Source organism: Primulina eburnea, chromosome 16 (assembly GCF_022965805.1).
Source record: "Primulina eburnea isolate SZY01 chromosome 16, ASM2296580v1, whole genome shotgun sequence".
In the NCBI taxonomy this organism is placed as follows: Eukaryota; Viridiplantae; Streptophyta; class Magnoliopsida; order Lamiales; family Gesneriaceae; genus Primulina; species Primulina eburnea.
The window spans coordinates 3,665,151-3,692,603 of NC_133116.1; the positions used below are offsets into that span (position 1 = coordinate 3,665,151).

Genomic DNA, 27,453 nt, shown 5'->3' on the forward strand with positions numbered 1-27,453 from the left:
TGCGGGATCAGAAGCATAGGCAGAAATGCACATGAACATGAGGGTGTTTGATAAGTATTTGTTCCAGATGACAAAATATAATCTAATGATCAATTTAAGGTTTAAGAATAATCAAAATAGTATTGACTCGTATTATAAAGTTCAAAATTATATCTATCTTCGTTTTATCGTTCATGGTGAACTTTTGGTTATTCGCGAAGGTATTATTTTCCTGCATGACAAAGGTTTTACTGATGTTCAAGTTGCAATCGACTCTTTATTGGCAGTGCAATCAGTCACTACCACTCGAGATGATATTGGTTATACGGGCTTCTTCGCCACAGATATTAGAGAGCGTATGAGTGAATCTGGGATATCTGAACTTATTCATGTTCGTCGTTCGGTAAATAATGTAGCCCATAGCATTGATCGTTTTGTTTTCGATTCCTTTTCACCCTTTATTTGGTTGAACGGTAATTTTTCTTCTTAGTTGGTTAATCTTGTAATAAATGATTTAAATAATAAAATTACAAGTTTTATCTTAAAAAAAAAAACTATATAATTGCATAATACAATTTAGGTATTTGAGCCTAATTAACTTTAACAAAAACTATATAAAAACAGTGATTTATTATTCCCAACAGTGGTTCAGTGGTCTCGTATTTTTTTGGCGGGAGAGAGGAGACGGAGAAGGCGGCTGAATGAGCTCGTCGGTGGCGGAGGAGGTGGAGGTTCCGGACTTGGTGTGTGAACTGGACTGCGTCCAAGGCGTTGTCGATGCCCTCACCTCGGTCCGCTGGAAACGGCATCAAGTATGGTTTCATTTCATAAACCTTCCCAATTTTCTTTGTGACAACTTTGGATCTTAATTGATTATTCTGTTATTAGGATGCTGTTGTGGAATTATCGGAACACGGGATAGTCATAATCGTCGAGGAAACTGCTTGTCTTCAAGCTAAGGTTTATCTACAACGCGAGGTATTCACATGTAATTTTTTTTTTTTTTTTTCTGATAATCAGAGTTTTCGTTCTTTTGCAGAAGTTTATTGAGAGAATTGCTTTCGATCTGTTCAGTTTTTGTAGTTTTATTCTGTAGCTATTTGTTAAATATGATTACGGGGCTCACGGGAGGCCACGATTTGGGGTGGGCTTAGGCCTCTTTGTTGACTGTCTCAACACATTTTCTGTTCCTGGACGCTCCAACATTCTTGAAATCCGTTATCCGGGGTCTGATATGCAACTTTTGCTCCGGTAATTTCTTAATGCCTTTTCTATTTTATGCTCACACCAGAATAAATTTTCATGGAAAAGTTTTGGGTCGGAAAATGCATGAAAAAATTGTCTGTGGAGGTTGATGAATGTATGTGCACCATGAACCATGTGTTTAGAGTTGGATGTCTTGCAACTGTTAGCTGGAGTTAAGCTGCTTTCTTGTTTGGGATTATCTTTCCTCGAGGAATGGGACTACATCATCAATGTTGATGTCCAAAAAGGATTGCTAGAAATTGATTTAACTTTACTAAAATTTAATGTTAATTGTTGAAAACATTGGAAAACAAGAAGTTCGGTTGCTGGTGAATTTCAACTAGATGGAATGAAAAATGGAGAAAGAGATGATCAAAGGAGTAAAAGTTGAAATCTAACTCGTGTAATGAGGATGATTGATGATCTGTGGTCTGTTTTGACACAATATTTCCTGCAATGCATGGGCGAAATACAACCACAAGATCGAAATTATAGAAAACTAAGTTTTCCTGTGGGCAATAGATAAAGAGCTAAGATTAAAAATAAATTCCCAGTCGATCCCTGAATAATAATATGACTATAAGGCATAAGCTTTTTGGTTGATCTTAATTTGAGGTTGGACATTTCCTAATAATTTAAAGCCGTAAAGTTTCTCTGTGCTACATCAGTTAGAAAGTGTTAATTCGTAAAACATACCTGAATTTTCATTGCCACTGAACTTGATTTATATTTAAGTTAGAATTGCAATGACAAATTGACTCATCATTTGATCTTTCCGCTTCCCTTGTGTTAGATCTGTTGATTCTTCTAATGCTTGCATTTATGCGGAGTTGAGGACAAGGATTCCAGAGACAATATCGTGGGACTATAATTTTGAGACTGCTGGAAACATTCCTACGAGTTTCACGGTTAAAGTATTCTTAGTACATTATGCAGTAATCAAGTTACTTTAAAAAGGTTAAAAACTTTCTTAAAGTTAAATACTCTCTACAACTAAAATGAGTGCAGAACTCTTGATCTACGGTAAGCTTAATGTGTTTTTCACATAGAATAAGGAGATGATTTCCTTTGGTCGTGAAATGGGCTTGAAAAATTGGGGTTTCTTGATAAGATTATATATCCTCTTTTTAAATTTTTTTTTTAATCAAAGTAGGATGTGCATGAGATCCTATATACATATTTTTATATTTGCGGTTTGATAGTCTGCAGCTCTGAAGGAAGCTATCGATGATCTTGAATGGCCTGGATCAAGCATTCAGATAAATTTACAGCCATCTCCTCCATCTGTTGTCTTCAGAGGTGAAGGCCATGGGGACCTGCAGGTAATCCCTAAATCCATTGCAAACCAAAAAATTGCTTCTAGGGCCCTTTATATAAAATATTTGTCCCTTATCATGCAGATAGACTTCAACTACTATGCTCATATGGATCTTTTAATCGCCTTTAGTTGTGAACAGATAATATCTCACAGGTTCTTCTCATTTACCATTCTCTCTTGGAAAAATATTCTTTGAAAGTGTTTACATTGGCGGTCATGATGTTATGCAACATCACCTACAATATGACGGGTAATGTGACAAAGTTGTGCTGCCTACTGGTTGGCACCTTAACTTGTTTTGGACAGGTACAAGTACAAATTCCTTCGTGCAACGACTTCTAACATCCCAAGCAGTGTAATTCGGGATAATCGAGGGAGCAAGTTTACAATTGGGAGAGGTGGGATGTTGAAAGTTCAACACCTTGTTTCGGTTGCAAAGTCCAGCGTTTCGCATCCTCACATTGATTCTACTGGGTATCAACAACCCAACCGTATTGCTTACATTGAATTTTTCGTCAAGCCTGAGATAGAGGAAGATAACGATAATGATTCTTAAGACCAATTCTCGTCGATATTTTTCGCGAATGACGTGCTGTAAATTTAGTTCTGACTACTATAATATGTATCATGTGTATGAGCTCTTGCTATGCATATTTTGTGTCATGAGATGGACCATTTCAACTAAAAAACAGTGAGGGGAATGAGATTTGTTTTGTCGAGTGTACTTCCTAACGTTTTAAATTTTATAATCATGCTGTTTAAAACCATGTGAATTGAGTTCTTATTTGTTAAATTTACTTTAAAATATGATTTAATGGTGATGGGTATTTTTATAATATATAACTCACGATGTTCAAGATTACAAGTTATAAAGTAAACATTTTCAAATTTTAAAACGCGTTATTTGTGAAGTTGTATCAAGCAAATTCCATTTGATTATATAATTTTGTTTTTTGTTTTTTGTTTTTGGTATTGGGATCAACAAAATATATTTTATAATGATTAGTCTTATATTTATGTGGACGGGTGGCTTTCCTGGATCCGTCCATTCTTCGAGATGGGGAGTAGGGGACAATGGGTGATTGGTCATGATCCACCCAGACATGCTGCACATGATAGACATCTTGGAAAATGGATCGTGCTTGTAAAAATCTCCGGCTTGAATGTCCATTGTGCCATGGAATATTCATTTGAGCTCGAATTTGATCCGTCAGGACCAGAAATGAGATATGAAATGTCAATCAGTATTCAGTAGTTTTAATTTTGAGTAGTAGACACAAGTTTGTTTCACCCTGTTCTGCACGGGCAATGAATGGCCCGAATCACTCCATATGAGTGATCCGGGCCCACCTCCCTGTAGTAAAAAAAAAAAAATTGATTCGGAAAAATCCGAGCCGTTAGATCGACTTCTGCGGGCAGTGTCTGCAGGGGTAGGATCGACCGAACCGTAGACACACATGTAAGCTTGCACTTCTTATAAAATTCAAAAAAAATACGATGACGTAATCCAACTGCATATAAATCCAGAAAAATAAAAATGACTAATTAAATTGTTTTAATTGCATGATTATATTGTGTACATGATTACATGTTTAAAAGCTAGTTTTATATTAGAATACATAAAATTGTGTTTTTACGCGTCGAGTCATATTTTGATTTTTTGGAGGTTCGGTTAATATTTTCGAAAATCAACCTGAAAAAATATTTTAATTAAAATCTAATAGGTATGTTATAATAGGTTATTGGGCCTAATATGTTACCATAGTATTTTATATCAAATAATCAAGTTTTCCAAGCTCTTTTATTCCACTCAAACACACGCACGCATCATTAGAAACCCTAGGACTCTCCATCAGCAATACAACCACACACACGATTTTTGGGAGAGCAACTCACATAAATTTGAAGGATAATTCAGCAAGCATCTGCCCCCGCCTCTCCGCCAACGTTCCTCACATCACAAGCCGTTTTTGTGCGTAATAAATGCAAAGGCATGTCTTAATCTTCGTTCACTCATCTTTCACACCATATTGTATGTTTTGACACATGATTGAATAAAAAACATGATATACTTTGTATATTTTCATTTTTATGACATAAACATGACAAAAATAGAGTTTTCCTTTTATAAAAATCTTGTTTGTGATGCACTTGAGGGACTGCCATGGTCGGGGCACGAAAATGGATGGATTCCAGAGGGTTGAGGGGCCTAGAAAAGGCTGCGTAAGGGCTGAACATAGAAGGTAACAAAGGTGAACGAAAATTTGGGTTAAATGAGGTTTGGGTTTCTGCCAAAGTTCACTGGAGAGGCATGGCTCTTAGCTACTGTTAGGGCGTGACCAGGAGACCTACGAGGGCTGGTTCAAAGGCAAAGGGGTTGGGACGTAAGGCTTGGGTGCGCATGCTAGGGGCGATCGGCTTTGAGGGCTGCGGCTTCTAGGCGTGTCAAGTTATGTCCATAAGGTTCCCTGGGGTTCAGCCATGGTCCTAGGAAGGGCTCATAGGGGCTGGTCTCATTGGTTGAGGGCTAGGGCCGAAGAGGTACATGGAAAGTAAGCCAAGGTTTTTGAAAAATAGACATAAAATTTCAGTAGTTGTTCATGCATGTTTAAGGGTTTAAATGGCTTGATTTGGGTTATTTATGGTATGATTAGATGCTACTAAGTCATTGTTCATGTTTGGTAAGATTTGGTTAAGTTTCGAGTCGATTCGGGTTAAACCGGGATGTACATCTAAGTTCAAAAACGAATTGGAAAATCAGTAGAGGAGCTTAAGTTTACGTTTAAGAAATATTTATGGGTGTATTTTAAGGTGTCATGTTAAGTTTGGATGGATTTGGGCCGTCAGTTTAAGGTCTAAGGATAAATTGAGAAAGTTAAGGTTTCATGGGCAAACCAGTCATTTTATACTGAAAAATGTTAGACGTCCTGGCAGGGCTCTGAATGCTGTAATGAATGTAAAATTTTTATTTAAAATTTTTAAAGAATTTTATGATGAAACGTTAATCCTAAAAGACGTATTGCATGGTTGGTTTAAAAGAAAAATGATTTATATACGCATGAATTTTTATAATTGATGGAAATATGAAAAATTGAAGGATGTGAATTGATTGTGACTAATACGATGATATGACCAATGCTCAGTTGACGGGTGAAAGTGTTGCTGGTGTCCCCGCCACCTCATACCATTGTTACATATAGATGGATCCATTGACATATAGCTTATAACAAAGTCACAAATAAGGATCTAAATTCAATAAAAAAAAAAAGGAAACATATACGTATATGATGAAAGAAAAGAAAAGTATATGATGAAAACAAAATGTTTAAAGTTTATGTTGATGAAAATCTATATTGATTAAAAGTATTTTCATTGTAGTTTGTGAATAATTATGTATTATTTGTTATCACGATTAAGATTTGCTGAGTCAATAGACTCACTAGGTGTGATCGATGCAGGTGATCATGATGTTGATGTAAGACTTGATGATTGAACTAACTGGACTGATGGTACACACAACCCGAGAACCGTCGCTAGTTTTCCACAATTACGTTTATGATTTAAGTTTAGTTTAAATATTTTATGACTTATAATGCTTTGAGTTGTTTTGAGAAGATTTAAAGAGTTTATACTTTATTTCGAAAGAAAAATGTTAGTTTTAAGTTTGGTTGACGATTTTACGATTTTATGTTTTGGGGTTTGCGGTTTTATAACCCGAGTTTTGTAATCAACCGTTTGAAGATATATTAGCTTACTACTGTTTGGTGTATATTCTGTCTCTACTGCTTGGATTGCACTAGCAAGTCGCAAAAAATTTGTTTTACTCTAAAAATTAGCCAACAAATATTCATAACTAATACAAGGTCACCTACACAAATTCACATTTATAAGCACAAATGATATATCATTTAAAATTATTGTCAGCTATAGTGATTCTTCTAATCGAGTATGGGTTTTCATTTTCTAGAGATAAAAGTGTTCTTACTTTTTAATTTGCAATAAAACAGTGAAATCAAGAAGTTACTTTAAATATATGATATCTTTATTTTTGTGTATATAATATAAAATATAAATGGAATATTCGGTGCAAATTGAGACAAACAAGAAAGCGATTTCTCCGCTGGGAATCATTTTCATTGTCATGTCAACCCAAAATTTTTAACCGCGTCCGTGAAAATAGTTTATCCTTAAAATATCAGACATTATTGGTGCATTAAATCACATTGAGCAACACTTTAATTTGGTCCCCGACTTTCCAAAACTAACGAGAGAAATGTTGGGCGCTTTGTCTTAATTTTTTTTTTAAAAAAAATTATTTATTGAGTTTTCTCTTATATATACATACACAGAGATATTCTTACTTTGTACATGGTGTTATTTATAACAAAAATATAGCGTCGGTCTGGTCATGCCAAGAAAAAAAAGAAAAAAAAGCCATTTTGGTACACAATTACTGATAAAATTGACAAATACTACATGAACGGTTATAAATGACTCAATTGGTGTAGTGTATGATTCAACTAAAAATTCAAGTTTACTCTTAACTTAAATTATTTTATATTAATATGATATTATCAATAAAATAATATTGAAAATAAAAATGTGTACCCGATTGAATTTAATGAAACTCGTTGAAAATAATAAACATTTAAATTGTGTAAATAAAAATGAATATATTTTTATTTAATGTAAACAACAATAAAGATGAATAATTGAAGAAGGAGACTATAAATAATGAATGCTGGTTTTATGAATGTGTGAAAATGAAGGTGTTAATACAATGTACCACGTGCTTTTTATGGGTAGATGAGATCTTATCTATATGGGCACTACCCTCATTTCAACGGGTAAGATCTTGCCACACGCACAATTTCAGAAAAAAAGTGGGTCCTACATATGCATGACAAATCTTGGTTATCCATCTTATCATAAGGACAATATCGCTAAAAGGAATACCACTTATCTAAAATTCAATAAATTATTTGTTTAATATATACGAAGTGTAAAGTATTTTCCTGAATAAAAAAAATATTAAATCAAGGAATTGTTTGAGAAAGAGCGATGAACTAATTTGTACCAACAAAATACACATGAGTTTGGAGGAGCGATTGCGTGTCACGTGGTCATCGACAACAGTTAGGTAACGACAGTTACATCACCCTTAACCATAGTTAACTACAATGGACAAAAATTTCTAGCTCAGTGCCTTCTTGTTTTCATTACCCTTTTGATAATTCCTACCTTTTCTCTCTTCTCACATTTCTTTGTTTCAGGAAAAGAATCTTGCCCCTGCATAAGGATATTATCTTTTGTGGGTTGTACTGTAATATACTTTTCATATTTATAGGGTAACAAGAATTTCCAAATAATAAACAAGCAGAAGGGTGTTAAAAAAATAATCTTTTCTTGATGCCACTGGAGAGCTAGCAAATGGGAATCTGATTTGGGATATATATTTTTAGTGGGGAATCTTTGGTGTTTTTAAGGTGATTTTTCGCACTGTCTTGAAAGTAAACGCTTCTTCACCACGGATCGGTTGCTGCTTTGATTTGCTTTTGTATATTTTCGATTTTCTTTAATATTATTGCCACTTTCATGACCACTTGTGACAGACCTTCATGCTTTTTTATTGCTTTCCCTGAGTTTTCGAGCTTGCTCTTGGTCCTTTCAGTCGACAAGTTGTCACTCGCTCTCCACATTTTAAAAAGTATCCTTTCTTTATTGATGGAAGATGGGCTGATTGATTCCTAATTATCAAAGTTGCCGCCTTTAACAGACAGATTTGCTGCGGATATTTCAAATGCTGCGTGAATTTTTGTTCATTTTGATGCCTGGTTTTTGTTTACGATCTTGTTGATGTTGAGCTTGTTTATTTTAATTCTTACTCAGTTGACTTAGATTTATGTGCAACTGTTCGAAGGTTTAATTTTTGAGGTGTAAGTTTTTTATTTCTTTATCTGCTAATTTTCAGGAATAGGATTTTATCATCTATTCTGCATTTGGATTTTTTTTTTCAATTTTTTTGTGGGTATGTCTAGTTCTACGAATCAATATTTCTCCCTCTTTTCTTTTATATATGGTTTTGTTTGTAGAGTTCAGATTTGATCAAATAATTAAAAGTGGAGAGTGTGCGAACTTACAATTCCAGGTGGTCTATTTACGATACATACTCTTCAAGAAATGGTTTCAAGGTCATTCTCAAATTTATTGGATCTTAATTCGGGTGGTTCACCGAGCTTCAGCCGTGGGGCAAAAAAATTGTCCCGTGTTGCATCTGTAGCAGGAGTGTTATCTGAGCTAGACGATGAAAGTGGGAGTGTTGGATCAGATGTTCCCTCATCTATATCTCAAGATCGGGTGATTATTGTCGGAAATCAACTCCCACTTCGTGCACATCGCAGAGAGTCGGATGGTGCTGACGCATGGGACTTTAGTTGGGACGAGGATTCTCTTCTTTTACAACTAAAAGATGGGCTCGGAGAAGATGTGGAAGTAATTTTCGTGGGTTGTCTGAAAGAAGAAATTGATCCTAGCGAACAAGAAGATGTTGCTCAAACTTTACTCGAGACCTTCAAATGTGTTCCGGCCTTCATCCCGCTCGAACTTTTCAGTAAATTCTACCATGGATTCTGCAAACAGCACCTCTGGCCTTTATTTCACTACATGCTTCCTCTATCTCCAGATCTTGGCGGCAGGTTTGACCGTTCCCTGTGGCAAGCTTACGTCTCTGTAAACAAAATATTCGCAGACAAAGTAATGGAAGTGATCTCTCCAGATGATGATTTTGTGTGGGTACATGATTACCATTTAATGGTATTGCCGACATTTCTCAGAAAGAGGTTTAATAGGGTGAAACTTGGGTATTTCCTCCACAGTCCATTCCCATCATCGGAGATATATAGAACTCTACCTGTAAGAATTGAACTTCTACGAGCACTATTGAACTCTGACCTTATCGGTTTCCACACGTTCGATTATGCGAGACATTTCCTTTCTTGTTGTAGTAGGATGCTGGGGGTATCATACCAATCTAAACGTGGTTATATAGGGCTCGAGTACTATGGCCGTACAGTCAGCATTAAAATACTTCCGGTTGGGATACATATGCGCCAACTTTGCTCAGTGCTGGCTCTTCAAGAAACCGAGTCTAAGGTAGCAGAATTACGCGATAAATTTAAGGGTCGGACTGTTCTTCTCGGAGTTGATGACATGGACATATTTAAAGGAATTAGCCTGAAGCTTCTGGCCTTTGAACAATTGCTTAACCAACATCCTGATAAAAGAGGAAAGGTTGTGTTGGTTCAAATTGCAAATCCTGCTAGAGGCCGTGGGAAAGACGTACAGGAGGTTCAGTCAGAAACTTATGCGACTGTTACAAGAATTAATGAGGGTTTTGGAGAACCAGGATATGAGCCAGTGGTTTTGATCAATACCTCACTTCATTTCTATGAGCGTATAGCGTATTATGTTATTTCCGAGTGTTGCCTTGTCACAGCAGTGAGAGATGGAATGAACTTAATACCATATGAGTACATTGTATGCAGACAAGGAACTGACAAGCTAGATGAAGTATTGGGCTTGAATCCATCAGTGCCAAAGAAAAGCATGCTGGTTGTTTCTGAATTCGTCGGATGCTCCCCATCCCTTAGTGGTGCTATTCGAGTTAATCCATGGAACATAGATTCTGTGGCAGAAGCTATGGATTCTGCCTTGATATTTCCTGAGCAAGAAAAACAAATGCGGCACGATAAGCACTATAAGTATGTAAGTAGCCATGATGTTGCATATTGGGCTCATAGCTTTATGCAAGATCTCGAAAGAGCATGTCAGGACCATGTAAGGAGGAGGTGCTGGGGTATTGGGTTTGGTTTAGGATTTCGCGTGATTGCCTTGGACCCAAGTTTCGGAAAGCTGTCCGTTGAACAAATTGTATCAGCATATAAGAGGACCAAGAGCCGTGCAGTTCTTTTGGACTATGACGGCACAATGACGGTGCAGAGTGCTGTTGATATAAATCCAAGCATCGAGTCTATTCAAATCTTGAATAAGTTGTGCAAAGACCCAAAAAACTTGGTTTTTGTTGTCAGTGGGAAGAAGAAAGAGATCTTAACGCGATGGTTTGTTCCCTGTGAAAACCTGGGCGTCAGCGCTGAGAACGGCTATCTAGTGAGGTAAAAAATTGTTATGTTTTGTCTGAAAGGGAATTTTTCTTGTGTTTCAAATCAAAGCTGCGGGCATATTTTAAGATAAAGAAGATAGATGCTATAGAAACTTTACACCTGAAAACTCAAAATTATTTCCTTTTCAGGCCAAATCGCGATGCAGAATGGGAGACTTGTGTTGCTGTTCCTGATTTCTACTGGAAGCAGATTGCTGAACCGGTGATGCAGTTATATACAGAAACCACGGATGGTTCTTTTATTGAACCAAAAGAGAGCGCACTTGTCTGGAACTACCAACTTGCGGACCCAGATTTTGGGTCATGTCAAGCTAAGGAGCTTCTTGATCATCTAGAAAGTGTTCTGGCAAACGAACCTGTTTCAGTCAAGAGTGGCCAACATATTGTCGAAGTAAAGCCACAGGTTAGAGTACAGGCAGTTGTAATGTCTTTTTAGCATTCGTTAGTATTTCCTTATAAACTTTATGCAAGTTCGAGAAACCTTGGCATATTTGTTGAAACATGGGATTCATTCACTTCTATACATGCAAGGTGCACAAAAGATTTTCCCACCTAGACGCATCCAGGATGTTAAATATGCTAATTTTATCCCTTTTACCACGAGGGGTAAGAGTGAACCGTGGTTCAACAAGTAGGGTCCATAGCCAAGTACATTTAATAAGAAAGAGTGATGTTTTATACGAGCATTGCTATTTTGATGGGGGCGCAATGCAGAAATAATGAACCTGGCTTTGCACTCACTTCAAGCAGAACATATATTACGATTCTCCTTAGACCTCATTTTCCTCCATCAATTCCCTATTTATGTTCCATCGATCCAAATCCCATTTTATTTCCGGTTCCTTATGATGTTTTTTCTCCATCAGGGCGTGAACAAAGGCCTAGTAGCTGATCGAATGCTCACAACAATGCGACAAAGAGAAGTGCTTCCTGATTTTGTGCTTTGCATAGGAGATGACCGGTCTGATGAGGACATGTTCGAGGTGATAACGAGTGCCATGGCTGATGCATCTCTTTCTCCAGTTGCTGAAGTTTTCGCATGCACTGTCGGACAAAAGCCGAGCAAGGCCAAGTACTACTTAGACGACACTGCTGAGATATTGAGAATGCTTCAAGGCCTTGCAGATGCTTCTGAGCAATCTGCTAAAAGCTTGTCTATTAGCTAGTTGTCTCTTGAGATCGAAGTATTTTTTGTGAAACGTTTTTCATTGAGATGTTCAAACTTTTATGTTAGTTTTTCTGCTGCTGTAAATTGGAGTTGTAGTGGTGTATTTTGCTTGAAAGATTTGTAATTTTTACAGTGTAAATGATGCATAATAACTACCAGCGCCTAATATGAACATCGTGTGTGCGGAATTAATTATATATACCTCATATAATAATCTCAATTAATATTTTTTTTAAAAAAATATTATTTACATTTTATGATTTTCAGTTTATTTTTGCTCTTGAGAAAAAGGCAAAGCACAAAATTATTTGATATAAATATTATTTATTTTTTGAACAAATAAAAATTAGTAAATTGAGTAAACAACAAAATTTTCAATAACTATAAATTGATGACATACAATTATATCTTAAATTATTTGAATTTTTATTCATGTTTTATTTGGATTTTCATATATTACTTTTTGAAAAATAAAATATATTAACATAATTTTCCTAATCGGAAAAATTATTAATTTAAAATAATTATTTATCACGTCTTTTTTTATGTAAATCATCAAATTTAAAAGTCTAAATAATGTTACTATGAATGACCTATATGAATTGATAAGAATCATAAAAAATAAAAAAAAATAAACGAAAAAAATAAAAATAACATGAGATTGATAGAATATTAGTATATTCTTATCCTTGTCAAAGAGTAAACACCATCTTAAGGTGCAGTTTGAAAACATGTAGAGCCTTTAAAGTGCACGAAAGGCTCCTGCTCTAGGGGCCGAGTCATGCATTGTTCATCTAGGGGCTAAGTCTTGACTCGCATTGAGCCGCAAGGACTTGACCTCGTTGAGCCCGGGACATTGGGGACTTTAGATAAACTGTGACTACGGAACACTACGCGTGCCAAAACCTTATCAATTCGGCTCACTCGACACTGTGCATCACAATTCACAACACGGTTGACAAAGGAAAACTATACATAACCACTTCAACATGAAATAAATAAAACGATACAACGAAAGAGAATGCTAGTACCCACTTAAATGATACAACACGAGAGAACACTCTCTTTTTCACATGATCTAGTAACATAACAATTTATTTACCATTGATGCTCAATGATATGTCCTTCCAAGTTTCCAGCCAATGTTATAAAGTTCTAAACATCTCTTGTAGTTCTCATCAAATGGTGCTTACTCATCAGTCATCAGAGATTCCCAAGGTCGAGTTGATTGGAGGAAACAATCCAGTGTATCTCAACTGTACCATCAAGATTCGCTTTTGTTTCCCAATAATGTGGGAGTGACTGTTATTACCCCTATAACGAACATGATGGCTATAGACTGGATGTCATAGAGATCACCAACTGATTGCAACTCGCCTAGGGTGATTCCAGCCTACACAAGCCCAGATGGTTACTAATCTGTATGCGCTAGCTTCAATAACCAAAATTCAGATTTAAAAGAAACGCATATCGGCCAGTGGTGTGACAATTAACGTATGCTCTACATTATTGTTACCAAGTTTTTGCCTTTGCATCTCTTACATTTCTACGCTATGTTGGATTCTTGATTTTCTGGAGGAAAGTGAAAAGGAGATGCAAAATCAATGAAGTTTGATTGTCATGTACTTCTTGGCAAGCAAAAACAACCTCCATATATATGGATATATCGAACTATAAAAGTGAAACAAAAGTATATCGTGGAAAATATTTATACAAGAATTTGATTCATATTTTCCTTTATCACGAAGCAAAAGAACATGGTTTCCTTGGAATTTTTAGTTATTAATTCAAGATCCTAACGCAGCAAGGGTGTTTGTCATATGGAACCTAAGATCCAGAAGAATCTCAAATTCATTATTTCGTCATCAATATCCCATCATCTTGGCGATCAAATATCGCTATTTCTTATAAAGATGAAAAATATAATTATCATGCCAGAATGTTAATATGTCCATCCAGCAACACTTCCAATAATAGAGATATGACTAAAAGCATCCAACTGAACAAGAGTAATAAAGCGAGAAGTGATACCCGAACAGTAACGAATGCTGCAGGGATGAGCCCAATGGAGGTAGCCAAGAAGAATATATGATATGGGACATCCACAATTGGAGAAGCAAAATTTATAAATGTATTCGGAAGTGTAGGGGTCACTCTAAGGAAAAGCATGTAGTTGAGCAACCGTCGACGCCTTTTAGCAACCTGTGCATGAAAAAACCTTTCTTATTCCAATAGATGTTACGAAGGAAAATATAACTCAGGTGAGTCGAAAGTCACCTGGGACTGGAAAAGTGTTAATTTGTCAGGCCAAAGAGAGAAGACAAGTGGTCGGCCAACTAATTTAGATAAAAAGTAGCAAGAAGATGCACCGGCAGTTGCTGCAAACACGACAAGAACTACACCTTTGACGACCCCGAAAAGTGCACCAGCAAGTAAGGACATAAAAACTGTTCCTGGAATCATAAAGGTCTGCATAAATATGTAGACCAGATTGTACCCCACAAGAACCTGTATGGTGTAGTCCCTTGTATAACTCTCCAGGTCATCCCTTCGGGAAAGAAGTAAAATTAATAAGTATCACACAGATCAGGGGTGTTATCCTTAAAAAAAATTAAGGGTATTATTCCAGCAAAAAAATTTATAAACTTACCAAAATTACAAAATAGAACAAAAAGCAAACAAATATAACAAGAAAATGAAATATGACTGAAAAAGATTAGACAACACAAATTACTAGACTGACTCTTGAACAGGACGCATATTCCAGTGCATGTGCTGCCTACCCAATTTGTTCTGTGTATATGGGTATGCAGGAGCTACACATTTTGCTCAATTAACCAAGACTTTAAGCAAATACAGAACAAGTTAACAAACATCCGATGAGAATCATCACAGATATAACATGACATAAAAATAAGCCCGAAGTTGAAATTGAAGCACGACAGAGAAATAGAAAATTTATGAAGATGATTTTAAATTCTTAGTGATTGAAATTCGAATGAACTGTTATACAAAACCTTTTGCAGTTCACTGACACTCAAATTTCCAGAGTAACATGGTTGGAGTATATAAATAGAAATGACACAAAATTTTACTTTGCAAGGGACTGATGGCCATGCTTCATGATGCAATTACCAAGCTATATTCCTTTACAATATTTACCAATGTCCTTGCAAGTCTAATCCTTTATGCAGTTAGTGAGTAACTACGACAAAAATACATCCCCGTGATCCATTTCTCACAAAAAGTGGATCTCAACTACATTATTTCAAACTCAAATGCATGCAAGTGATGTCTTTGTTTTTTTAATTTGATTTTGCTAATTCAAAATAAGGAAAAGTAAACCTCTAGCACAAAATGAAGCACAATTCTTTTAAAAATTAATGTTCATCACGTAAACAAAGTGGAAGAAACTCCAAGAAATTCACCAGTAATTTTTATTCCACGAGTACATTTTTGTTCGAAGTTCCAACAACCAACATGACGATGAGAAATTGCGTAAATTAGTTTCACACTGAAAATCTTGTGACCACACAAAGTTACCATCAAGTTTCGGATGAAACCGAATGACAGAAAGCATCAGCATGCATCTGTAAATCAAAATGATAACTTCGCCCGTAATTTGAAGCGGAAGACCACAAGATTAGAAATCAAAATATATGCTGCAAAACCTAGTTAAAAAGAAAAAAGAAAAGTCTCTTTTCAGATAATCTAACCTGATCTCAGATTCCCAAATGCTTATTTCCACAATCCAGAAAGATAAATAACCAATCTATTTTACAATTATACCAGCATAACTAATTAAAAGATCTAGACATCAACAACAGTAATGAATAAAAAATATCCCGATAAATAAGAAAGAAAAAAGCAGCAACCAAAAATTCTGAGAACCTGAGGATCTGGAGGTCTTGGAGAGTACGAGGAAGCTTAAGAAAGCTGTAATCAGATGCGGGCAACGTCAAGTAAAGCCCCAATAGCCCCAGCACAAACCCCAACACGACGCCGCTCACCGCCATCACCTCCCACACCGTCAGCGGGAACTTCCCAGATCTCGCTTCATTTCTCTCCCTGATTACATCACTGTCATTCCCAGATTTCGACAATGACACCGTCGTTTCCGATTCAGCTTCCATTTTCTCGAACTCAAAAATTAAAATCAATCGAAAATAAAGCTCGGGCGTCGCCTTTTCTTATCTGGGTTGTTGGAAAGTATTGTCTTTAGAAATAAGAAAGTAGAAGACAATACATTCAAGCATACATGCATGTAACACAAATTCTGCGAATTTTTTCAATTATCGAAAATTTGTTCAGATTCGATGAAGAGGTGGAGAGGACGAGTGCTTTCTTCTTCTTTGCTTTGGAGACACTCTCCCACCCTTTATTCTTTCCATAAAATCTCAGGCCTGAGTTAAATGTGAGTTATTGTGTGTTGTCCATATTAATATAGGGACTGGACAAGAGACGTGCTGCGAATATTCGTTCATTCACTTACATACAAATCAAGCAACAACACACATACACACACACACCCCGATTTCATCTCAAAATCTAATCTTTACCGCTTAAGACAATGGTTGATTTCAAATCCAGTGAATATCTTTCGTTGAGATATTTAAGGTATTAGATTTGATTGATTGAAAATTTAAGAGCTTGATTTAATGATACTGATTAAAATTAATGGGAAATCTATAAATTATTGAATTTTTTGTAAAAAAGAAAAGAATCATTGAAAAAGAATTGAGAATTATGGGAAATGAGTTACGTGATAGTAAACCAATAATAATGACAGGGTATTGCGAAATCTAGGAGAAACGTTGACCGTCTGTCGTATTGCAGATAACGTATTTCTCCTTCCATAAGAGTAGAATGAGCCCCTTGCTCTACGATTTTCCTATCTTGCAACACATATTATATCAGCATTCTTTATGGTCGAAAATCTATGTGCCACAACTGTAGTCCTGTTCTTCAATTATCTATCCAAAGCATGTTAAACCATGTGTTCCGATTTGACGTCAAGGGCACTAGTAGCTTCATCCAAGATCAAGATTTAAGGGTCTTTCAAAATAGCTCTTGCAATGGCTACTCTTTGTTTCTGGCCGCCAGAGAGTTGAACGCCTCGTTCCCCAACTTTAGTCGAGTATCCCTCAGGAAGTGCATTGATGAATTTATGCGCGTCCACAAGTTTTGCTGACTCGATCACCTCGTCCTCTGATGATCCCTCTTTGCCATAAACAATAAGTGGACGAGGCGAAGAGGGCTGGTTCTTGTTGCTCCAAGCCGATGTGTTTCCTCAATGACTTGAATTTTAGTGTCTTGATGTCTTTCCCTGTATGTGTGGCCAAGAGGATCATGATCATTAGAAGTGAACTAATATACTTCTGATATAACTAGACTTGAGTTTTAAGTACTCATTACTATCTACAAAATAAGTTGATTTACCATCAATCAAGATTTTTCCTGACGTAGGATCATAGAACCTTTGAATGAGTGCGATCACAGAACTTTACTCGGATCCACTTTGCCCAGCAAGTGCCATGCTTTTCCAGAGTGCACCGTTAGGTTAAAGTCCTCGAAGATTAGAATATTTTTTCTTGAGGGGTAGTTAACCCGACGTCATGGAGCTCAATAGTACCATCCATGATCCACCACATGAACCTCTTCTCCAACATCATTTACAATCTTCGTCTTTCTACTGTAGCACGTCCTGTACGACAGCTATAATATCAGCATTCCTAATAGTCAACAGGCGATGTGCCACCACCACTGATACGATTAGGGGAGTTGAAGAGCATACCAACAGCACAAGGATGAAAATTAGTTTTCCTAGGAAGTTAGTGGACTATGTAACCACTTCAAAATAGTCAATAGAAAAAAGAAATTAGTCAATGCATATAATATATAAATGCATAAACACCCATGTACGCAGGGGGAGATTCAGAAATAAAAATTCTCAAATTCTTCCACTTCTGTAATTCTTCTCTCAATCTTCTAGTTTCTTAGGAGAGCAGCTTATTGAGCAACATTCCTATAAACGACTGACGTCCTTCCGACCATCACATAGTCAAGAGCCTCCTGCACGCTCTTTTCTGAATCAGCATCAAGTGAGCTAGTAGCTTCATCCAACAACAAGACTGACGGATTTTATACTATGGCATGCGCTATTGCAATTCTTTGTTTTTGTTCACCAGATAGTTGAACTCCTCGCTCGTGACCTAAATATCATCTTTGAATTTTATAGTAAAGCATAACCAATCAATGGCTTAAAAAATGTTTGAATTACCGAAAGGAGTGCCTTTGTTTGAAATCTATCAGTAATGTTGTTGATGAACTTAATGGCATCTGCAAGATTTGCTGCGGTTGTGATCTCTTCAATGGTAGCATCGTTTTTCTCATAGAGAATATTGTCTCTTATCGTTGTGGCAAAAAGAGCAGGTTCTTGATTTACCAAATCAATCTGCTGCCTTAACCACTTTCAATCCAACTCCCTAACATCATTTCCATCCAATAATATGTTTCCTTGTAAAGGTATATGATCAATACTCCCATGTACGAACATGATAATTCAACAGTGATACAAAAGGTTGAATTGTATGATTTGTTGTATATCTCCCACATATCTCAAGACTCTATCAATTTGTTATATTTATATACCTCTTCAGAGATTTCTCCAGCTTTGGCATACGATTTTCAGGCACTAGCAATAAGGCCAGTTGCAACACAAGCATAGAGTCCAGCAAATGCAGTCATTGGCACTATCGGAAGTGTTACCAAACTGATTTGCCAAATTAAATCCTTTGGAAACCAATAGCAAATCCTGCGATGAAACAGATGAAATTATGCAAGAAGTTCCCCACCTGCAAATATTATCTAAATCTCCCGACCAAAATACATGTATATGTTGTTTGGCCACCTGCTATGAGCTCTAACTTTTGACAAGAGGTCTCAATAATAAGGTGACCTTATTTTATGTCCTTGCAAGGACGGCTGTACAATGGCCTTTGTAGCATCTAGAACACATTAGTCATTTTTCTACGAACTGATCGATTTATCATTTTAAACATCTTATAAATGATTTTAAACTTTTATTTTTAGACAATACAAGACCACTAAATAATCGCATATATGTTTTGAAGGAAAAAAAAAGAGAAGAAGTCAAGGAATTTGAGGAAAAGTAGAATGCATGGACACAATGAGAACGACGTAATCAACTCAATGATAAATGCCCTAGCTAGGACGACCGAGTAACAACGTTAAAGAATGTACCAGTACGTTGGGTCGTGTTGAAAAAGAAGAACAAAACAGTCGCTCCCACGTAATAAATTTACATTTTTGCATATACAAAATAAAATTAATATAATAATAATAAGGTTTTCAGACGTCGAGGAAATAAAATAATGAAGGTTTCCTTTTCAGAAATAGCATCCTGGACGATAATAATATCGCTGTAATGGCAGAAATGACCTCTCCAGTGGAAGCCTCAATGTCAAATTGGCTAATATCTTGACTTAGCATGGATCTCACGTATGCCATCTCTCTAAATCTTTATTTTATTTTAAAAAAAAAAAGAAAATATAAGAATATTATTGTTTTTATTCGAAGGGATAACGAGACTTTCTATCATTACCTGTCCAAGATGAAAATAGTAAAGCTATGCTCAGACATACAAAATCCAAGGCAAGCAAAATCAGCAAATAATAAATCACCCAAAATAGTCTTCATGCATGCAACAAGAAACAAATGACATCAACAGATAACGTCAGGCCCCCGATTATTTTTTTACTATTTTATTAATCTTTAATGATTTAATTAGAGTTAATTATTCTGTAGAATGGAAGATATATTTATTAGTCTTTGTTAACTACATAAATAATTAGGGAAAAAAAACATGTTCTTCTCTGAAAACTATTTAAAAGTATTTTCAAAATATTATGCATGATTCTAAATGCATTTTCCCCCGCTAAACATGTCATAATATGGAAGAAGAGTGTGTGTGCATATGCATACCATGCCAACTTGATGAGAAGCCTCTTTGGGGAAAAGGTAAGCCAGTCCGATGAGATCGATCACCTTCCCAGAGAAAATTAAGAAGATCGGGACAGAAGCATCGGACACATGCACCTATCGATCCCATGAAACATCAGCAAGTAATCGTACCCATCTGCAAATGCGAATAGTCTCAAGAATTGAAGTTTCTGCTTCTTCTTCCAGCTCGTTATAACTTGCTACAGAAAACGTCCAGTGTTGGGGAAGAATGTTTATCATGGGTCATTTCTAAATCCATTTTCTTTTATCTTTGGGATTATGCGTGTGTTTGTGTTGGATTCACGGTATCGAATGATATTTATCACACCCAATTTCATTAATTTAATGCAATTGACCTTATAAACTGAACAGAGTTGAGGGCTAATGATGTTAGTATTTATTTATTAAGAGGGTAAGGGAAAGGGTGACGTATATATCCATCCTTCATATGATTTTAAAAAAAAAATGTAAAATCAATTGTGAAATAAATTTATTGGTAAATTGTGTGCTTGGTTTGAGTTATTTGAAGTCGTTGATTGCAAATCCATTTTACTTGAATGAATTTATTTTAAGTGAATGATTGGTCTCGACTCCCACTGGCTAAGTACTTTCCATCTAGCAGGCTAGCTGCATGTTCCGCCCCTCAGTCTTGGACAATTTGGCGTAGGTTAGAGCCGTAGGTTGGAGCCCTTTCATGAAATCGAAGAGCCGGTCCTCTTCCGTCATATCAAAAATGTCCAGGAAGAACCACGCACTAAAGAAGGCCTTCACATACTCGCGTATGGGGCCTGTTTGCTGCAGGCTCATCAACATGTCAGACCACAATCGGACAGGAACTCTCCATTCTGCCTGAAACTCGGTTCTAATTACACTTCACACTTCGCGTTATTTACATCTTTTGGTCTGCCACAAGAACTTGGCTTCAAATCCAAGTATTTGTTAGTTTATGTGATGTGATGGCCTATTCTCCAAATCAAATCATTCCATCTAAGTTTAACATATGCTCGAATCAATCAATCTAGATGCAATCTAAATGTGCCGAAGAATTAATCAAAGTGTTGTCATTCACAGTTAATATTCAAATGGAAAAGAAACCTAAAGTAGGCTATACAAAACCAGGTATTCTCGGCTAGAAAATGGACTTTGGATATACTCGTATACAATTCCATAATTCCTTGATAAACTCTTTATGGTTCTCAGTAACATCTGATATTAAGATATGTGCTTATTAGCTTTTCAAATGTTATGATTTTGCACATGCAAAATGAGACACCTGATTGATTTTAACCAAATGTACAGCTCCTCGTTTTCCAAAGTCTGGTTTGGGTAAAATTAAACTGGTCCGAACCCTTGGCTATGTTCGGATAGAGTGACAAACGTGGTTATTTATTCAGTGAGTAATAAAATGATGAAATAAAGAATAATTCCATTATGGTGGATTTATGCCTTGCTCGATACATCTCATTTTCATGTTCTTCATCCGCTAGTCATAATTCCATTTAAATTTTGAGATAAAACTAGTATTTGGAAGAACCGAGAAACTTTATGACTTCCCATTATATAGGTCAGCAGCATGCTCATCAACTACTCTTATATGTGATATGGTAGACAAATTTAAGTGATAAATAAATTAGTCCATATCATCAGAAGCATTGTGAAACGTTTCGACTGTCTTCCATACATGGGTGTTCCATACAATACATGGATTTCCCCGATATGATTTAGGTGGGAGGCATACGGGTGTTTCAACTGATTCATCGGAGTCAAACCATCCTTGATGCCACACGGACAAGGGAATCTAAATCAAAAGGCAATATATCAATTTTATCATTTCGTTGGCATAACCAAGCAGACAAAAAAATACAAATAAATATTAACTATACAAGAAATTCAGAAGCAAACATATGTTTAGTCCTCCAAACAGTTGTTAAATCAAAAGTTTCTCTCCTCTTCTCTTTCTGCCAAGATAATCGATAGATTAAATGAATGAATTAATGAATAACCTCTTGACATGAAGCCTATTGATTTTTCTTTATCATTTTAGAAGTGGATCTCCTTCGATCTTCACTGGTAGATCTTACTATAAACAGAAGAGTCTCCACCAACATGCCCAAAACCAGACCTAGAATGCCTCCAGCAGCACTCTGAGTATATAAAAAATACATGTATGACCCATGTTAGCTGGACGTTAAAAATTAACTACAACACTGAAGCAAAGATGAACGTGAGAACTTGGTAAAAGTAATTTGGAGTTAGGAAGCCTGAAGTCTAGGTTTGTGACTCAAGGTGAGGCATCATTATTACCAAAAGTGAGACACACTAAGGTACTTTATCTTGAGGGGGAAAATTGTTTTAGAAACTAATCTCTTTTGCATTGAAATGTTAAAAGTAAAACAAATTTATGAGACTGATCGAGTAGAGGAGTTACCATGGAAAGACTGTGGCTAAACAAGGCTCTGAATGCAGCATATCCGAGCAAGTATCCAGTAAACATTATAAGAACTACATGCAGCCCTGTTCAATCACCATATATGGTTGATTGGAAGTCATTTTAGTGACGTAGATGCATGAAGACAACACATAATTGAAATGAATAAGTGAGACAAATTAGCATTATAACCATCAACAACCCAAAAATCAGAATGTTCAGAGTTAAAGGGAGGAGGAATAGGTATCAACGGGAATGGCTTATATAACAGAAATTCTTCAAGGCCGTGTTAGGATCGAAGGACTTGGGGAATTTGAATATATTTGGATCTAATATAACTCTCTTATTTAACTCGGATCCATTATAAACATTGATGCATGAGGTAAAAAATGCAATGGAATAATTCGAACTCAATGTAACTCTCCATATCCCAAGTAACTGAAATGAATTTAGCATCTCCTCAAAAAAATTGAATCTAGTATCATTAACCTAAAATACTTAACATTAAAATCCTTCAATCCATTATTCCAAATACAGTCTAGAAATATACAATTTAGAAGACAAAATCAAAACAGTTTCAATAATATCATTAGAGGTAGAAATAATAGTTTTCTTTATTTCTGGACCCATTTTCCTTTCTTCAGAAACACAGTGAACTTCTAATTAATAAAATGGAAAAGCAAAAAATCACAATATACATACCTCACTAAGAATGAGTTCCTATTACATTTGGCTGAATGCGAGTCAATTCATCAAAATATTTACATGATATAAAAAAGCAGTGTGAAATTAGACAAGAAACAGCTGTGAGTAAAAGAAAAACAGCTGTTTCCGTTAAATAATCGACTACCTTTTTCTCTACAACTCTCCTATCCATGGTCCTTGAACTTACGAGCCTCTAGACTCTCTAATGCCACGAGGCCAAAAATGAGAATGGAACAGAGAAGGCTAGGTGCTGTGTAAACAAAGTAAGAATAGTAGAAAGCAATACGCACCTCGTTAGCACCACAAGGTAAAATTGGAGCACTACTACAACATTTAAAATAAATTTCAGAAAAATGCAAAAACTAAACTTATAGGCAGTCGGGGGCAGTTCCAATATTAGCCAAGCAGAACAACTACACTTGTCAAAAAGCAAAAAGATTCTGATATTCAAAGGTAGTCCCACTAAAAATAGCAAGTTTTGACCTCGTCGAATGTTTGGAATTATACCCTGGAGGGCATTTTACGTTTAAAGAACTCAATACTAGCTCTAAATGAAAGAACCGGTTAAGACAGTTTAAAAAAGAAAGTAATAATACATGTGGAAAAGAAAATGTACCGAAGCCTATTTGATCTTTATAAGAAGAAAAAGGCTCTTCTTCACTCTTTCTAGGAGTGATGTCCTTCACCAATTCTTCGTACATTTTTCTTTCCGCCAACTCAGCTAGTCTTGCCAACCTCGCCTTCAACTCTTCACCCTATGAATTGATACCAAATGGCAGTATGTTCAAGTTCAACACTATATCCAAGAAACTATTATTTGGAATTGAAAGCCACATAAAATTTTATGTGATCATGGAAAATTCTAATAGAGTATACCTTCTCCCTGGGTTTTGGGCTAGCCAAGACGAAATTGCAACCATGGAGGATAGCTGATAAATCGGACCGGGTTTCCGGATCCGAACCAATCCAGATACTTTTCAGGGATTTATACGGGATGGATGAGTGCACACTAAGAGAGGAGGATAGATCTCTGAGATCTTGGGACAGGTGACGGTCCGCGGAGGCCGCTTCGAGGAAAGAGCGGATGGCATCTGTTTTTGATATGATGAGGCCACCGGTTGTGATCTGCGGCGGAGAGGTGGTGTCGAAATTCGGAGAGCTGTCGTCGTGTTCTACCATTTGTGAAATGGGGCTGGGTGTCACACAACAGAGTTGAGAATGGTAGGCTCTACGTTTGGACCGACTATTCCACATTTCGGCCGAAATTCCTTGATTGTTAGGTCTAGCCCATGTAACCCCATGAAGCCCATTTAAAAGAGAGCAATAATTTGGGGGTAGTAGGAAAAAAAATCTTCCGCAAAAAATATTTGGGTATGTCTCTTGTGAGATGGTCTCACAAATCTTTATCTGAAACGAATCAACTCTACCGATATTCAAAATAAAAAATAATATTGTCAGCATAAAAAATAATATTTTTTCATGGATGACCTAAATTATATATATGTCTCACAAAATACGACCTGTGAGACCGTCTTACATAAGTTTTTTTATGTTCTTTTCTATATGGTTTCATAGCACTTTTAACCTCGTTAAAAAGAATACTGTACAAATGGATAACTTCATAAATCAAGGTTTTCTATATTCATTAATTGTTCATTTAAATCTAAACAGATAAAAAAAAAATGTATATACGCTATGGATGATTTTACCCGAAAAAAAATGTTTTACAATTAAATGAAATAAGACAATGTATTTTACATCTTACACTGTGTGGACTTGGACCAGCACTTCAACTCAACCGTATCCGACCCGTTTGTAGTTTAACTTTGACTGTTGAACCAAAGCGTTTGAATAATTCAACAATGGTGGCGATTTCACATTTTGACCTATTCAATTGGGCCCAAATAGCAAAAATATATCGAGCATAATATTTCTGTAATTAGAATTTTAAAAGGATTTGAGATATGATAATTATGAGTGGATAATAAAATTGGTGTCATGATAATTTTTATTTTTTATTAAATAAAAGAATGAGTATTTTCGTCAGTGTACTCAAATTATTTAAACAATTATTGTAACCCGCTGTTTCAATTGCATGCTATCGTTATATAGTAATAAAGCATTAAAATAATAATGAGAAAAAAAATAATCTAAAGTTAATTTTGTTTTATGCCTATTTAATTTAAAATTCATTTTCAACAAAATAAAAAAATTCATACATGCACTTTTTGTGAGAGTGTCTAACGAATTTTTATTTATGATACGAATTAATCATGTTCATATTTATAAAAATAAATTATATTTTTTTGTTTAAAAAGTAATATTTTTTTCAAAAACGACTAAAACAGAAGATTTATCTCATAAAATTGATTCGAATTTTTTTTTTTGTTAGTTCTAATTATTTGTCGTCGGTCAATGGACGCGATGCCAGGTTACAAAAAAATATATATATATGACAAATTGGATGAAGTTATTTGGATGTTTCTCAGAAATTCGATTCTTAGAAAAAGGGGGCCCCTACTTGTGTGACACGAATTATTTGTTTGTTTCCTCGAAATTAACGTATCCCCGACCTTGAAGTAAGGTGTTCACTCACCACTTTGACTTTTTCGATTTCAATTTTGTCACTGATTTATTTTTACCAATTTTTATTTTTAATTTGAATAAATGTATTTAAAATATAAAGATTTAAATTTTATTTTTATTTTTAATCATTAAATAATACATAAAATTTTAAATTTAAATATTATTTATTTATATTCATCTTAATTAATATGAAATAATGTGGAACTAATGAATTTGAAATTTATGATTTTACTTCTCTAAAACAACAAAAATATATTTGAAATCTATGGATTTGGAAACATCAATTCAAATACGATCTTATATAATATGAGATTTGTATATTATTATCGATAAACATGAACAAAAATGCGACAATTATTGATCTAAATACGTCACAATTTAAAAAAGAGATATTTTATTTGCCTGGCTTATCCCTTCGGTATTAACAAGAATATCATATAACTTAATAATGCAATTCAAAATTGACCCCATTCGGGTGGCCAAGAACAACGTGATACGTGACATTGATTGTTGCAAAGCTAATGTCACCAAACATGCCTTTTTGGAAATATTGTGCGGTTTAATTAAATAAGTTGTTTTTTAGCTTCTTTTTTTATCCTGGTTGTTACACAGCTTTCGAACTCGAGACATCTCCAAAATTTAAGATTTTAATGTCGTATGAACTATGAGTAATAAACATATTGATTTGTATTTGAATTGGTAATCACTTTTAAGTTACGAGCAAGAGAAACTAATCAGCAATGAGAAGAAACGTGTTCGATCAACAATCAACTTACATAGAAATCTGATTAATTTGCTCCAAAAGTAAATAACTATGCGGTTTTGAATTATAATACAATCACATTTGAATTCAGAAAGTTTGTTCAAAATATTGCAAATGAAATCTGAGATTTATGTTTTTATTATCTATTGAAATCTGATTTTATAGATTGCACCCATGAATTCTTTTAATGTGGTTAAAGCAGACTTTAGAATTTCTTGTACGTACGGCGCGCCTTCTTCAATTTTCTCGTTTCTATGATTTTGTCATTATTTAGCATTTGTCTCCATTTCTGCATTTTTTCTCTTAAGGCAAAAATTTATGTGAGACGGTCTCACGGGTCGTATTTGTGAGACGGATCTCTTATTTGGGTCACCCATGTAAAAGTATTCATTTTTATGCTAAGAATATTACTTTTTATTGTGAATATGGATAGGGTTGACCCGTCTCACAGATTATGATCCGTGAGACGGTTTCACATGAGACTCACTCGTCTCTTAATCTCACAGTTAATATTTGCCTTCTAATCAAGTTGAGATAATAATAAGGCAAAACTTGTGTGAGACGGTCTCACAGGTCGTATTTTGTGAGACATATCTTTATTTGGATAATTCATGAAAAAGTATTACTTTTTATGTTAAGAGTATTTTTTTTATTGTAAATATGGACAAGGTTGATCCGTTTCACAGATTGAGATCCGTGAGACGGTCTCACAAGAGACTTACTCTAATAATAATTAGAGTAGGTGTCCAACGAATCAACTTATAGCTTGAGTTTTATTGACTCTTATGTAAAACAATTTTTATTTTAATACTATTTTACGGGTTTATCCAATTATGATATATTACTTTATTTGTAAATTAACGCAAGATGCATAGATAAAGTACTTGAATATCAATATGTGTCATGAGATAGTGAAACTCATTAGGAAGCGTACTGTATATTCTAAACTGATTACTAGTCAATTCAACGGCCTAAAATAAGCATATGTGATGTAAACATCATGTTTCATTGGTAAAACTTGGAGATGTCCATACATACATATGAGTGATCATTTGATAAA

General features: G+C 35.4%; 4 protein-coding genes, 1 long non-coding RNA gene and 1 pseudogene across 9 annotated transcripts; 2 read left to right on the forward strand and 4 right to left on the reverse strand.

The window, feature by feature from the left end:
* The first annotated feature begins 601 nt into the window (after positions 1–601).
* LOC140817477 (uncharacterized) lies at positions 602–3,256 on the forward strand. 3 transcript variants are annotated; one of them, XM_073177189.1, is made up of 7 exons: positions 602–791; positions 868–957; positions 1,076–1,230; positions 2,018–2,132; positions 2,427–2,546; positions 2,625–2,695; positions 2,849–3,256. In XM_073177189.1, exons 1-7 carry the CDS (start codon positions 681–683, stop codon positions 3,096–3,098), a joined length of 912 nt encoding a protein of 303 aa, XP_073033290.1. In that variant the 5' UTR covers positions 602–680; the 3' UTR covers positions 3,099–3,256. The 3 variants fall into 3 exon arrangements, with proteins under 3 accessions (XP_073033290.1, XP_073033289.1, XP_073033291.1); XM_073177188.1 differs by having other exon boundaries at positions 603–791; positions 2,018–2,138; XM_073177190.1 differs by lacking the exon at positions 602–791 and having other exon boundaries at positions 1,054–1,230; positions 2,018–2,138.
* Positions 1,974–2,431, reverse strand: LOC140817481 (uncharacterized). The gene is made up of 2 exons (XR_012114775.1): positions 2,247–2,431; positions 1,974–2,171 (listed from the first exon to the last, which is right to left on the reverse strand). It is a non-coding gene; the product is annotated as an uncharacterized lncRNA (long non-coding RNA).
* Positions 3,257–7,767: 4,511 nt separating the features above from the next.
* On the forward strand, positions 7,768–12,061 carry LOC140817579 (alpha,alpha-trehalose-phosphate synthase [UDP-forming] 5-like). 3 transcript variants are annotated; one of them, XM_073177335.1, is made up of 4 exons: positions 7,768–8,028; positions 8,635–10,713; positions 10,851–11,124; positions 11,588–12,061. In XM_073177335.1, the coding sequence occupies exons 2-4, from the start codon at positions 8,723–8,725 to the stop codon at positions 11,885–11,887; spliced, it is 2,565 nt and encodes an 854-aa protein (XP_073033436.1). In that variant the 5' UTR covers positions 7,768–8,028; positions 8,635–8,722; the 3' UTR covers positions 11,888–12,061. The 3 variants fall into 3 exon arrangements, with proteins under 3 accessions (XP_073033436.1, XP_073033439.1, XP_073033437.1); XM_073177338.1 differs by having other exon boundaries at positions 8,691–10,713; XM_073177336.1 differs by lacking the exon at positions 7,768–8,028 and having other exon boundaries at positions 8,059–10,713.
* A 783-nt stretch (positions 12,062–12,844) lies between these two features.
* LOC140816572 (uncharacterized membrane protein At4g09580-like) lies at positions 12,845–16,377 on the reverse strand. Its single transcript, XM_073175923.1, has 4 exons — positions 15,781–16,377; positions 14,167–14,437; positions 13,921–14,091; positions 12,845–13,282 (listed from the first exon to the last, which is right to left on the reverse strand). The coding sequence occupies exons 1-4, from the start codon at positions 16,020–16,022 to the stop codon at positions 13,154–13,156; spliced, it is 813 nt and encodes a 270-aa protein (XP_073032024.1). The 5' UTR covers positions 16,023–16,377; the 3' UTR covers positions 12,845–13,153.
* A 270-nt stretch (positions 16,378–16,647) lies between these two features.
* Positions 16,648–20,755, reverse strand: LOC140817301 (ABC transporter B family member 2-like; annotated as a pseudogene).
* A 396-nt stretch (positions 20,756–21,151) lies between these two features.
* LOC140816923 (uncharacterized) lies at positions 21,152–24,280 on the reverse strand. The gene is made up of 5 exons (XM_073176432.1): positions 23,921–24,280; positions 23,661–23,799; positions 22,340–22,425; positions 21,915–22,055; positions 21,152–21,709 (listed from the first exon to the last, which is right to left on the reverse strand). The coding sequence occupies exons 1-4, from the start codon at positions 24,221–24,223 to the stop codon at positions 21,930–21,932; spliced, it is 654 nt and encodes a 217-aa protein (XP_073032533.1). The 5' UTR covers positions 24,224–24,280; the 3' UTR covers positions 21,152–21,709; positions 21,915–21,929.
* Between the last annotated feature and the right edge of the window lie 3,173 nt (positions 24,281–27,453).